This window comes from Thunnus maccoyii, chromosome 18, assembly GCF_910596095.1.
Source record: "Thunnus maccoyii chromosome 18, fThuMac1.1, whole genome shotgun sequence".
Taxonomy (NCBI): Eukaryota; Metazoa; Chordata; class Actinopteri; order Scombriformes; family Scombridae; genus Thunnus; species Thunnus maccoyii.
The window spans coordinates 1,680,953-1,695,650 of NC_056550.1; the positions used below are offsets into that span (position 1 = coordinate 1,680,953).

At 40.4% G+C, this 14,698-nt stretch overlaps 1 protein-coding gene across 3 annotated transcripts in view; it reads left to right on the forward strand.

Moving 5' to 3' along the window:
• Positions 1–14,698, forward strand: part of ap2a1 (adaptor related protein complex 2 subunit alpha 1) — a 29,604-nt gene that overhangs the window by 11,836 nt on the left and 3,070 nt on the right. The window contains exons 8-21 of one of the 3 annotated variants that reach the window (XM_042392052.1): positions 34–171; positions 518–700; positions 1,382–1,479; positions 1,559–1,790; positions 3,593–3,781; positions 3,926–4,080; positions 6,146–6,208; positions 8,375–8,437; positions 9,444–9,526; positions 10,964–11,053; positions 11,629–11,752; positions 12,438–12,554; positions 12,658–12,727; positions 13,692–13,826. In XM_042392052.1, the coding sequence (XP_042247986.1) occupies positions 34–171; positions 518–700; positions 1,382–1,479; positions 1,559–1,790; positions 3,593–3,781; positions 3,926–4,080; positions 6,146–6,208; positions 8,375–8,437; positions 9,444–9,526; positions 10,964–11,053; positions 11,629–11,752; positions 12,438–12,554; positions 12,658–12,727; positions 13,692–13,826 (1,740 nt within the window). The remainder of the gene's footprint in view (positions 1–33; positions 172–517; positions 701–1,381; positions 1,480–1,558; positions 1,791–3,592; positions 3,782–3,925; positions 4,081–6,145; positions 6,209–8,374; positions 8,438–9,443; positions 9,527–10,963; positions 11,054–11,628; positions 11,753–12,437; positions 12,555–12,657; positions 12,728–13,691; positions 13,827–14,698) is intronic. The other 2 variants (XM_042392053.1, XM_042392054.1) reach the window with 2 other exon arrangements.

The window sequence follows — 14,698 nt, forward strand, 5'->3', positions numbered from 1 at the left end:
AGTGTCACTGACTGTCTCTCTGTGCCTTTGCAGACTGAGAGGGATGTGAGTGTTCGACAGAGGGCAGCTGATCTGCTGTATGCCATGTGTGATCGCAGTAATGCCAAGCAGATCGTAGCTGAGATGCTCAGCTATCTTGAGACGGCAGACTACTCCATCAGAGAGGAGATGGTGGGTGTGAGAGAGTGTGTCGAAAAAGATTTTGTGCCATGCTATATTCTTTTTTTTTTTTTCTCTCTAGTTACGTACATGTGACTGGCTATATTTCTGTTTATATGTAAAGTGAGAAATGGTGAAGATGGTTTGTTTCCTCCACCTGCATTGAAGTATTGCATTCATCAACATCAGAAATGAGCCAGCTGTCTTTATTTTTATTCATGTATTTACACTGACAAACAAAAAGATTAACCAAATGTTAAGTCATTAGTGTCCAAAATGAATAGAAACTGATTTATTTTGGACAAATCAAAATAATGTACCAACTGATTGAGCTATTAGTTGTGCCTTTGTTCCATAGGTGCTGAAAGTGGCCATCCTTGCAGAGAAGTATGCTGTGGATTACTCCTGGTACGTGGACACCATTCTCAACCTCATCCGCATTGCTGGGGATTACGTCAGCGAAGAGGTGTGGTATCGCGTCATTCAGATCGTCATCAACCGAGATGATGTGCAGGGCTACGCTGCCAAGACCGTCTTTGAGGTACCACTATATGAAATCTTCAAATGTTGTTTTTGGCAGCAGCAGTAGATTGATTATTTAGCTGATTGGGTTTGATAGAATGTTATCAAATGACAATACTTTTTTGGTAGCGACTAAAAAGTCCTGTATATCTATCTATGAAATATCAAAAACTGTCAAGTTCTGAAAGCTTGTTTGTTTTATATTGTATTTTATTTAGACAAAGTTCTTGTATGGCTACTTGTATTAAAAACATTTAGAGTTTGAGAACTTTGGCTTTTTTTGTCAAATAAAAAAAGGTTATATTTCATACAGCAAGTTATAGAAAAATAGAAGTTTTGGTATCGGGCCCAACTTTTTGTTGACATACTTGGTACTATTTTTATGGTTTTGGGGATCATTCTTACTGTGTGTGGTTATTTTTAACCCACTGTCGTCATATGTGAGATCTGGGCACACACTGACTCTTTGGACACAGCTTTGCAACAGAGTGCAAGAGACAACCATATAAATGAGCACAGATTTTAAACAAGAGGAGCTTTAGTGTAGGAGCTTTAAAACCTCATCTCTCTGAATAATTGCTCATTATGTCATGTGTTCAACTCAGACATTGAATTTCTTAGGAAATAAGGGGAGATTAAATATGTCTTCAGCACTGTTGTAGTTGGGAAAACAGTAAGTTTGAATCACTGTCTCTTCCAGGCCTTGCAGGCCCCTGCCTGCCATGAGAACATGGTGAAAGTTGGAGGCTACATTCTGGGAGAGTTTGGTAACCTCATTGCTGGTGACCCACGCTCCAGGTATGTTGGTTTTTAGCTGCCAAGGCACAAAGCTGACAGCTGAAATGATGAATACTAACTTTGCTGTTCTGTTATCCAGCCCCCTGGTCCAGTTCAACCTTCTCCACTCCAAGTTCCATCTGTGCTCTGTGCCGACTCGTGCCCTGCTGTTGTCGGCCTATATCAAGTTTATCAACCTGTTCCCAGAGACCAAGGCCACCATCCAAGAGGTGCTGCGTTGTGACAGCCAGATCCGCAACTCAGACGTGGAGCTGCAGCAACGTGCTGTCGAGTATCTGAAGCTTTCATCCATCGCTAGCACCGATGTCCTGGTTAGTTCTCTTTGAAGAAATCATTGAAAGTCCTGTTCAGTTTGCTATAGTGGATTGTTGTATGGTACTGGTATACGGTGAGCTTACAGACACAGAGAGTGGGACTGAGAAAATAAGCCAACCAAGAGCAATGGCAGGGAAGCACATACAACAGGCCAAAAGCTAGTGATCAGACAGTATGCAAATACAGTTGCAATCAGTAACCTGTAAATCTGCGTATACATTCAGCAGCTCTACCACCAACCTTATTTTGGAAGTGTGGATTACTGATATATTTAAACTGGAGAACGCTGCTTCCTGAATCCTTCCTAGATTTTTGTGAGTTTAACAAATACTCAAATGTTAAACAGTGGAAACCGACTGATTTAGACTCTTGTTATGTGCATGCACACTTGTAAAAAGCAGATTAGAAACCTGGTTATGCATATACCTGGCAGGGAAATCAGGTTTCTCATCACACTGATATACAGTAACCAGTTTTCTGGATAAGAAATCAGCTTACGTAGTTATGCAGTGTAGACACAAGGATCTGGCGTACAGTTGACAATGAAGAAGGACATGATGAAATCAGGGAGCTGTTCCCAGATGTTACTTGATTAACATTAAGTAAACAATTGTCATTGGCACTGGTTAACATGTATTCTTCATCATTCATCATAATGACCAAATTCAACTCACGTCCAGTAATGAATGATAACATAACATTTGTGAGGAGCACTGGTATGCATTGTTATAAATCTGAATCACACCGTCTCCAAAAATAGTCACAGTCTGGAGCTCTCAAGTAGAGGACTGCTTTGGGATTCGGATCCCATGGGTTCTGCGGGACCCATCACAAACTGGTTTTAACTTTGCTGTGGGTGGGAGTAGGCGGTCAAAAAATAAACTACGGGTCCCGAGATTTAGACAGCGCTGCAGGCCGACTCTCACAGAGCCAGGCTGAGTGCTCAGTATGCTGCAACCTGCCGACTTCACCTGAAACTCCAAACAATGCAAGCATATTGCGTTATGCGAAACTGCCGGTTGTTACTACTTTTGCACTCTTTTAGGAGGCAACAGAGGAGTTTGTAATGCATCAAGTTTGCGTGCCATCATCATTAGGAGCGCTACTCCTGATCAATGCATTAAAAGACACAGGGAAACGAGCAAAATAAAACAACCTCAGCAAAACAAACCACAGCTAACAACACATGTAATGTTGGCATAGAACATGCTTACTTATTGCACTAGAAGAACTAGCCAATTATTGCACTGGTATGAATGTAATTATGTACTAGAACATAATTTTGCTACATTATTACTGACAGGTGTGCATCTTTTTATCAATACTACACAGTAAAATCATGTGTTTTCCCTGCTGGACGGGAGAAGACACAAAATCGATGCAATTCTTTCTATCATGCGGGCGTGAATGGTCAGCGTGAATGTTTGCGGGTGTGGGCGGGAGTGGACACACACACACTGAAGGAGCAGGCAGTAATGGTCAGGAATTCAGCAGGAGGGGGATTAAGAAAACCGTCCCACGCAGGGTCTGCCCTGGAGTACTGTTCATGCTGAACATGTGGTCCATCTGTGCTGCTTTATCTACGGTGATTTTTCAGTTTCAATTTTCAATTTCAGCTTTATTTATATAGTGCCAAGTCATAACAAAAGTTTTCTCGGGGCATTTTTCACATAGAGCAGATCAAGAGCATACTCTTTAATTTACAGAGATCCAACAATTCCCTCATGAGCAGCATTCTAGCAGCGATGTGTCCTTCAGTTGAAAACACACAGTATAAATATCCTCTCTGTTCCCTCAGGCCACTGTTCTAGAGGAGATGCCTCCTTTCCCAGAGAGGGAGTCATCAATCCTGGCTAAGCTGAAGAAGAAGAAGGGGCCTGGTGCTGTGTCTGTGACGGAGCTTGAAGACAGCAAAAGGGAGGGTGGGGAGCTCAACGGAGGAGGAGACCGGGGGCCAGACACATCAGCCATGGCTGCCTCCAATGCTGTAAGCAGACTTTCTGCAGGCCTGCATATATTCACAAATAAACATAAGTGCTGGGTTACTTTCACTTGTCTTTATGCATATCAGCAGCTGTAACAAAAGTACTACATTTCAGTGGTCTTACTGCAAGTGTCCTTTGTTTTCCAGTCGACCCCGTCACCATCAGCAGACCTCCTCGGGATCCGTTCCGCCGCTCCCATTGGTGCTGCTCCTTCCAGTGCTGGCAGCCTGTTGGTGGATGTGTTCTCTGAGGCAGGGCCCGCCGCACCTTCAGCGGCTGTGAATGACGACGGCTTCCTAAGGTGAAAAGTCAACTTGATGAGCAGATGTAGACTCCACCATAAGCCAAAGTCCAGTATGAGCTGCAATAAAGCTCCCTGATCATGCAGTCTGCCAGAGGAAACAGACCGTGTCTGCTTGAGACAGCAGTACTGTAGAGATTAAATAAGACTTTTGCAAAATCACACTTGCAAGTTCTCTCTCAAAATGCTGAATCTTTAAAATGAGGAGAGTAAAGAGAAAGATGATGTAAACAAAGTAAATAAATCAAACAATCTTGGCTCTAAGTACAAACATAAAAAGTGCAACTAGTCATGTGACTTTGTTGATCAGTTGGACAACATTTCTGCTGTAGTGCTGCCTATGCTCAGTGCATTTACATTTGCATTGAAGTAACCAGTTTAGTGATAGAAGACGCTGTGGAAACAGTTATTGAGATTTATGCAGCCTATTTTGTGTTAGTTGTGGTTTTAGTCCAACTTTCGATGGAATGATTATAAATAGAAGGATGCATCGCTCCTTGTAATAATCTCTCCTTTCATCCAGACAGTCAGAAGCTGATTAGAAACTTGGTTACGTGAATACATGGCAGAGAGAGAGAGACAGTCTCCCAGAGAAACCAGGTGTCTCTAATCCACTACACCGATTATGGAAACCAGGTTTCTCGTTTACGTGAAAGCTGACTGTAACCTGATTACTTAAGTGCATGTAAATGCACTGACTGTTCAAACAGTGGCTCTCATACTGGACTAGGCAAAACTGGTCTTTTAGCTTTTATTAGGAAGCACCCTGAATTTGTCATGTACAGTTGTTTCCTGTCTTAAACTGTTAATGTAATTAATTGTGGTGCTTGTGGTGTGTGTGTGCTGCTAGACTACTATGCAACTAGTTGTGATGTGTCCGTGTTGGTTGTCGCTCTGTCTTTCTTTGCTCTATCTTTGTCTAATATGGACCTGTCAACCTGGAGGCAATTGCATTTTTTAAAACTATGATAGGTGTTAAAAGTTCAAAAAACTCTTATTTGAATATGTCCCTTCCTCCTCTCTTTATGTCTGTAAAAGACGTGCTTGTGCACAAACATGTTTTGAAACTCATAGTTTAGGGTGAATATTTTGGTTAGTGTTTAATCTGTCAGGTTGATAATCAGACGTATTTTGCAATAATTAGCACATTAGGTTCAATAGGTAATGCCAAAGCAAGACTAAAGACTTCTGATGCTGCCAACCAGGAGGGAATCCAACATCAGTGTTACAGAAATGTCATTACTTTTTTCTTTAAGTAGTGTTTGTGAGAACAATTTCAAATTCAGTGGTGGCACTAGTTACTAGTTCCAGTTAAGTTCCTTTACTCCAACATTTTAGGAGTTGGACTTGTTTTCTGACTTTCCTAGATGTTAGGGTTAATATCAGAGTCGTCTCTATGTTGCTAGAGTGGAGGCTGCTATCTTCTCAATAAGAGAAGGGAAATTTACATGTTGTGTCTTCTTCGCTGGCTAGCTTGCCATTGCAAGAAGAGTCATCTCAGTTTTGTTCATGGTCGGGAGAGTGTGGGGAAACTCCACTCTGAGGAAGTGGTAAAGTTTTGTGAAAATCATTAGTGCAAGGTGACACTTTGAATTCTCTTTTTGTTGAAGGTAAGCAAGAAGAAGGATTTACATAACTTCCATAATTTGGCCTTTAACTTCACCTTTACTTTCACAGCTGCATTTTTAGAGTGAAACAAAATAAGTGAATTGTAAACCTAGTTAGGTGATAACATCCTAACAGTGCTGTCAGCACAGGAAGTTATCAGGGACTCTTGTGATTTGGATGACAGTGTGTGTTGGCTCTGCACAGGCTGTTCAGGTCTATGGCACTCTGAAGTGGCTGCTATGAAAACAGAGGGATATTGTAGACTTTTCTCCATGGTTTGCAGGTCTGCTATACTTGTCTTTATATCTTGCTGTGTATGTGACTGTCTTTCGTCTTTTTCTCTCCTTCCCTTCTCTCCATCTCCCTGTGTGCGTGTGTGTGTGTGCGTGTGTGTGTGTGTGTTTTGGTTTGAATGTGTGTCTGTCTGCTGTCCTCTACCGTGATTGGACATTGACAGAGATCTGGAACAGCCCACCGAGACCTCTGACTCCCTATTGGTGGAGGGTTCTGGTGACTCGGAGTAAGGGCCCAGTAGTAAACTACAGAAGTAGCTAGAAAATACAAATATGGCACCTCTACATTGTTTTTCTTTCTTTAATATAACATGTTATTGGTAATATAAACTATTGTGAGTGGGTAGCGTTTTACACACGAGCCATTTAGTTTTACATAAAAGCAGCTGAATTTCTCTACATGTACTTTGATGCCTTTTAACATTTTTCCGAACTGAAACCAGAACACAATCAGCTGTTCTGCCCCCCATTACCAACAGATTAATTCAATACAGTAGAACAGGCAGCGCTTTCCACTGAAAAAACATTCATCAAAACATTTCATCCAGATCCAAGAGTGCCTTAATAGTCTGTAGCCCGGTACTCACAAAGAAACCAAATCTAAAACCTGTATTCTAATTGTAATGTGGTATCATTTGGTAAGAGGAAATGGGTGTGCTTCTCCTGCACTGAGGTTCAGTTGGGTGCTCTGCCTCAAAAACAGAAATGTCTGCATTCCCAAGAACAAAGTCAGGAAGCCACTCCAGAGGACAAAAACAGCACATTTTGTACATTTATTTGCAAACAATATGCTGACAAATCAGCTGATGTGGTTCAGCATGAAGCCTACATCAGAGCATTTAGGACAGCAATAAGCTCTTTTCAAAAGGATACATCATGTGATCACCAATCAACCAATCAATTACACCTGTTCTCGAATGTAACAGGATCACAAAATTAGAATATCAATTTTTCCTTGTGTTGTATCTTATTACTGGAGTGATATACAGTCTCCTCAAGGTGCATAAATGATTTATGTCAATGAAATTATTAATATATTAAAATCATCCTGTTCCCACTTTTAGATGACAATAGCTTATATATCAGAATTTCCATACTGAAATGTGACAGCAATTAACCAGCAGCCTGTTCAGTGTCCTCACAGCCTGACAGTTCAGTAGTGATACAGGGAGGGACGCTCTGCTTTCACTACATCACAGCCTCTTGTGCACAGAGACGAAAGCACACCTGGTGCAGCAGTAGAGATTCATTTAGATCAATTCCACAGATCTACACTTTCACCAACTTTTTATTTTGTTACAGACATACTTTGTGGTAGTGGTGCAACAGGTATGCAGGCTGTAGGATTCACAGGATTCACAATCAGGCTGCACATGGTTGTGCCAATGACATACAGCAGTGCAGAGATAGGACCAAACGATCATGAAACATGTGCACAAGTAAGAGAATGTACTCAGACACAAGAGGGCTAAGCCATAAAAAAACCAAAAGAAAATCCACCATCATAACATCATCCTGAGTTATTGACTATTAACTCTACTTATGATAGGACATTACACACACACACACACACACACATATGAAATAGTAACCACTCAGTAAATGTTCAACCAAGCTACAAACATATAACCCAAAACAAAATCTCAATGCTGTACTGCAGCTGTTGTAAAGCAAATGCTGTGCACACAAACACGCACACACATGTGCACATGCTTTTTGCATAAAAAATGTTCATGGCATCAAGCTTTATATGTAGACTATGTATATGCTTTATAATATGTGAACAGTGTCTGAAGTAGAGTGCAGTTTGTATGTATTTGGAAAGTGAATCATTTCTCTTATTTCGGCCCTGTACTCCAGCACATAGGATTTCAAAGGAAGCAGTGAGTGCTGACTTTACACCATACATGCTTTTAGGATCGTTAGCATCCTTGTATGAATTGTGGCCCATTTTATATGTTGTCTCAATTTTTGAACAGTGCAGTTGGACGACAGTGTTCACCTAGTGTGGATATTAAAAGTCTGCACTTAACCCTAATAGCCATTGTTTCATTTCTTATTCAATGTGCTTGAGTATACAACCAAAACAACAGACATTGTCCAAATACATACTTACTGCACATGCTTGTCATTGTGTGATGATCATTTTTGTACAAACTGGAGTTGGATGCTTTTACTAACCGCCTCTGCTTTTTATCCTTTTTTTCTTCTTCTCTTGTGTTCCTCTTAACCAATCTTCATCATACTGTGTACCTTGTGTTGAACGGTTGGCTTTCCATCCCCCCATTCCTGCTCTATTCATTCTTTTCTCACCCTGTTGCCTATGTTATGTCCATCCCTCCTCTGTCCTGTGGGCTGTTTCTTCATCCCTGCGCTGTCCTGTGGTCTCTCAGCTCTGCTCCTCCCTCTGAGGATCCTGCTCCCCCTCTGTCTGAGGCAGACGAACTTCTTAACAAGTAAGGTCTTTCTCCGCGTGTAAGCTTTGTCATAAGTTTTCCTGCTGGCAGCTCTGCTTGCTGTAGGAAGGGTTTGACTTCTTGTCAAAGAATTAAGATAAGCACTTAACTGGGAAAAAGCCTGGTTTGAGTTTTAGAAAGCTTTCGCATTAGAGACCCTGCAAAATCCACAACTTTGACATTGAGCTCTAAAATAATGAATATTCCTCTATATGCTCAGTTAAAACTGATTGATTAGTGACTTATTACATCTTGATAAATTGAGTTGCATTTGATGATTGTGTTCTCCTCAACCTTCAAGTCAAATCTATAGCTTTGTGTCTCCTGTCTACACAGAAATCATCCACTCCTGCCTACAAACTGTAAACCAGGATATACTATATATAACAACATCAAGGCTAAAGTCTTTTTCTCAGTGGTTGAATATGCTTGTTGATGCTTGTTTAGCCTTGAATATTATGCAACTGGTCTTTCATAACTGTCTGCGTATATGGGGTCATGGATAAAATGGCCATGACTTGAGCTAAAGCCTCCTGACGCTCCTCAGACATAACCACTTCACCTCTTTCCACAGCAGATTTGTCAATGGAGCTGTAATGGAAGCAAAGTTGGGAATAAAATATTGGTAAAGCCCACACATACCTAAACTGTATGAGCTGTGTTGGGCTCAGGGAACAGGAAAGTCACCAATATCTTGGACAGCCCATCTGATGTCCCAATACAAATACAAACGCCATTGTGATAATGTTCCACTAGCTGACACACAAAACCCTTAGACAGCCACATACAGTACTCAACCCTGATTTACAAATCACATAATCATCACAGATCAGACAGGAACAAACAATATTTATTCTGTATTTTATTTATTGATTCATTCATATTCTTATTTGATGTTTTTTTTTCTTGTTTTGGTGTTCAGTTGTTTTTCTAGATATGATAGAATAGCCATTTTGAAAGTGATGTTTTGATGTTAACGAACGCTTTAATTGCCTTCATCCTACAGGTTTGTGTGCAAGAACAATGGGGTTCTGTTTGAGAATCAGCTGCTACAGATTGGCATCAAGTCAGAGTATCGTCAGAATCTGGGTGAGTTGTCTTCACAGAAGAATCCCAGTGGACTTCGTCTGACAGCTTTTTATTGGCATGTGCATATTTTGTTGACAAATGGGTGAGGCTTGGTGGGTGTCAACATTAAATGGGTGTGGCTTTGGTATTAGTTGATACCAAGTGTGGGTCTTGTGGGTTTATGAACACATTGGTGTGGTTTTGTTACAATATGGGCTTAGTTTGGTATAGTTATTGTTGTCAAGTGGATGTGGTTTGTCTGGTTTCTATATGCATATGGATGTTTGGGCTTGATCTTATAAACACTTTTAGAAAAAGCAGTCCCTCCCCCTTCGCAACTCTATTTGCAGCAACATGGGCCTGGTCTGTTTTTACTAACGTGGGTGTAGTTTAGTGGGTGACCGCCATGGTACCAGGTGTGGTTTCCATCTCATTGAAATTCAGCAAACAAAATGGCAAATTGCATTTGTGCCGACCTGAATCAACAGCTTATATGGCAAGGTGAAGAGTGGCATGGTAAACATAACCTGTACATGGAAACACTGAATCCAAACATAAGATTTAATGTTTTGATCTTGATTGTGAAAAATTGTGATTGAATGAAAATAAATAACATCAAATCACATATTATTATGGTATCTTGGAATCCAGGCTCATTATTCAATAATAAACTTCAGTCAATGATATGTAATATATTCCCTTTGTGACACTGTGTTGCTTTAAATGAAAGGATAAGTGTGGTACAGAGTTGTGTGGTACAGAGTTGCTAAAATGGCAGGGACTGCTACTTTTCTCACATTATCATCCATTGTTTATCAGCCAGCATCATATCAGCCCCTCATGTGCATATGTAGGGAGATCCTCTTCAACGGAGGATAGCCCTTACCTGATGTAACAAGCAGCACGCTGGCATGGCCAAATGGAGGGCAGCAATGGAGGGCATGTTTTGTTGATCAGTGGGCGTGGCTTTACTGTTTGTATGTATATGTGGGTGTGGTTTGGTGGGTTTACATGTTAAATGAGTGTGGTCTTGTGGGCGTGACTTTGAGGGAGATGTTCTATTATGTGGGTGTGGCCTGGTGAGTTTTAATGGACAAATGGGCATGCTTTGGGAAGATTTGACGATTTGTCAAACCAGACAAACCATAGCAAAATCCTGAAAAAACTGTTTCACGACCAACAATGACTTTTTACACAGCTTGTTGTTGCTCAGTCTAAATGGTAAAGGGATTGCACCATCTCTACCAACTCTTAAAAGCTGTGAAAAAATGAAATGAAAGTATACAACAGCATCTCCACCACCTGCTGCTGTTTGATAGAGATTCAGCATCATACCTGCCACCTGTGACCTAGTGTGTTTAACTAGCCTGCTAAACTAGTCACTCTTGAGTACTCCATAGACCACAAGCTATCTTAATAAAGTAATGACCTTTTGACGACTGTATTTGTCTTTCTCAGGGAGAATGTACTTATTCTATGGAAACAAGACGTCAGTGCAGTTTGCCAGCTTCACCACCACAGTCAGCTGTCCTGGAGAACTGCAGTCTCATATCCTTTCTTTGCAGTTGCATTTCAATATGTTAAGAAACCATCAAAGCTTCAAATGGGATAACTGGAAAAGAGTGTGGTATTCAGCCATTCCAAAGAAATAAATGATCACCTATGTATCATCTGTTGAATCCTATTCAGAGTCATGATGATGTTTTGAAGAGACCTGAGGGGTGTTTCACTAAGGAGGCCAAGACAAAAACAAGTCATATGAAATCTTGCTTCATTATTTGGCATTTTAGATTGATTTCACTTAACTGACTTGTGTCTTCTCCATTGATGATTAATGAAGCTGTTACACTGTACACTTCTGTTGAAAATAGATCTAAATAATACTGTATAATTTCAATAATCAGTGGCAGAAACACAATTATATTATCATAATGATTCTTGTAACTCTGTATAATCAACTGCCTTCAGTTGTCATTATGTGTTAACATTTTGACATAGTAATGGAGACCTTATAAATCATCCCAGTGTTACCTGACAGGGCTACAGTAACTCAAGAAGGCACAGTTTGAGGTGTTTGGGAGTCAGTCTGTATGATGAGTTGATGATCCTTGACAACCAGCCACAGCTTAACGTTCAGACCAAACCAGTGGAACCACTGGTAGAGGGAGGAGCCCAGATCCAACAGGTCCTCAACATCGAGTGCCTGACTGACTTCTCTGACGCCCCGCTGCTCAACATCAAGTTCAGGTAAGCTCATACAATCAACCCAACTACAGATTCACACTCAAACTCTGTGAGATTCAGTTTCATTAATTGAATCGATCAGCCGTTTCTTTTTTTTTTTTTCTTTTTTTTTAAACTATGTGGGTCGTCAAATAGTACTGCTATGGCAGGCTGGGTATCATTTGAATCATTTCCATATAAGTGTCTGTGTTTGAACACCTATGAACCTGTTTTCCTACAAAACCACTTTCTTTCATGTTTAAAAAGAAGAACTTTGTCTAACATTGGTCAAATTGTCAGGAACTATCTGATCAAGTAAATCAAGAAGCCAGCAAGATTACAAATCTCACCAGAAATTTGATACCAACTGTCACTACTTGACAGTTGTGTGCCAAACAACACATTTAGGTTGCAAATGTTTCAGTTGAATACCCAGTCATGTTAAAGGAACCTCTTCTACATCTTCCATGGTCACAGACAAAGCACACTGTGCACTGAACATCACGTGCAATAACTCAGAAACACACTGAAACTGAAATACACTCAAATACAACAGGTATTATATAATAGTGGTGTAAAAGGAGAAACATGTGATACTTGTGCACTTGAGACAAGAGAAATCAGTCCTGTCCAAAAGGGGCTACAGGCAATAACGTGTGTGTGTGTGTGTGTGTGTGTGTGTGTGTGTGTGTGTGTGTGTGTTGTGCAGATATGGAGGAGCTCTGCAGAACCTGACCCTCAAACTACCTGTCACCATCAACAAGTTCTTCCAGCCAACTGAGATGTCCTCGCAAGACTTCTTCCAACGCTGGAAACAGCTTAGCCAGTAAGTTTGTGTGTGTGTGTGTGTGTGTGTGTGTGTTATGAGTATTGTTGATTGTTTTGGGTTTCCTGGTAAAGCTTAAGTCTCTTGTGTGAACTCTCCTCAGGCCTCAGCAAGAAGCACAAAAGATATTTAAGGCCAACCACAGCATGGACACTGAAGTACTCAAGGCTAAGGTATGTCCACATTCAACAGCTCATTCCTCTCTGTGCTTCTCCTGCAGGCATTAACCACATCTGTCTCCATATTAAAGTAGGGCTGCATGATTCTGCTCAAAATAAAAATCATGATTTTTTTCCCCCCATGATTCATAGGGACAGCTTTTTTAATGAAAAAATATTAATCACAATCCATACTGTCTTCATGCAGACAGGTAAAGCAATATGATCATTACTGCATGAAACGCTACATTCAACAATAATAAACAAAGTGTGTTGTCTATTCTTGTACCTGTAGCCAGATTCAATAATAAAGGGAGAGTGCTTTCATAATGTTTGATATGCAAATAAGCTCCCAACTCCAGCAGTTATTTAGAGCCTTTGTGATCCTCACAGTCTGATGACTGCTCATGATGACGTCATTCAAATCAGACTGTCAGGCTATTGTATGATTCTATAGTTCAGCTTGATCATAAATCTGCTGTGGCCTCAAAATGAGGCACGTGTGGCAGAATTGTTCTCACATAAAACTAAGATTGCATAGAGGCCTGAAACGAGATTGTGATCATATTTCAATTAATTGTGCAGCCCTATAATAAAGGCTGTTCGGGGAACTGGCTCCATATCTTTGTTTACTGATTAACCATGGACAGAACATGTTAAATTATCCAAGTGATGTTGATTTTATTGCCTTTTTATCTATATTTAATAGTGATTCTAACAAAAACTGTCGTGCATTATCATTGTGGTAGATACTTCAGTCTAATTGGTTATGAAAGTGTATGAAAATCCATTCTTCAAGCCTTGAGTCCAACAGCTGTTGCCTCTTGTAATACTCGATGTATTACATGAAATTTACCCACCGTGAAAAGTGATTATTGAAGGAAAATCCCCTGTCTGTTTGAGACATTTCTATGTATAGATAAGAGTAATGTTTGAAATCCTACCATGACTTTGTTTCTGTGTGATATGTTTGTTGCAGCTACTGGGATTAGGATCGGCCCTGCTGGACAACGTTGATCCAAACCCAGAGAACTACGTGTGTGCTGGAGTGATCCAGACCAAAGGCCAGCAGGTTGGCTGTCTGCTAAGACTGGAGCCCAACGCCCAGGCACAGGTACAACACCCAGGCTCAGTGTGAACACTCACTGCAAACTGCTCTCAATAGATTCATGATTATGCCTCAGTGTCCCACTGGCCAGTGAATATTGTAGATGATAAATACATTTGAAAGCCTAATGTGCAGCATATACAGGAGTGTTGTCTTTGCCAGATTTATAGTTTCGAAATATATTATTTAATGAAAGACCTGCCAGCTAACCAGAAAGGAGTGTTTTCCATGTTATTACACCTCTAGATGGATGGTAGGTCTTCTTCCCTGAACTAGTTACATCAGATAAATACTAATATTGCATAAAGAGCTTCTCAATTTATCCTTGGAACATATTTCTTCTGCATTCAGCAGGTGAGCAGCACTGTTGTTTCCTTGAACATTACAGGCTGGACTGTAAACACATTTTCCAATCATAAAACTGTGAACCAAGGATTTTTTTTCTTGAGTAAATGCGAAAAGACTAAAACATGACAGTTATATTTTTTAGGCCTATATGTGTGAAACATTTGAGTAAGAATAATAATAGACCTGCATCACTAATAAGGGCTTTGTCATAATGCAGAGTTAAAAAATAAATAAGTAGCAGATATTTCAACTTAGCATAAAGTGAAAGTTATCATTCATTCATCTGCACTGTTTGTATTGGTGTTTGTGTGTTGACAATACATCAGTCTGATATCTGCAGATGCTAGCTAGCATAGCAGACTGAACATGCAGACTTATTGATCATTCAAATAAAAATCTCATCATCAAGTTGCACATATGGACTAGTTTTGGTGCACTTACACAAACCCAAATGATGATCCATTCCAGCAGTTGGGGAAACAACAGACGTGACAAGCTGTAGCTGTTATTAACTGACACACTGTAGTCTG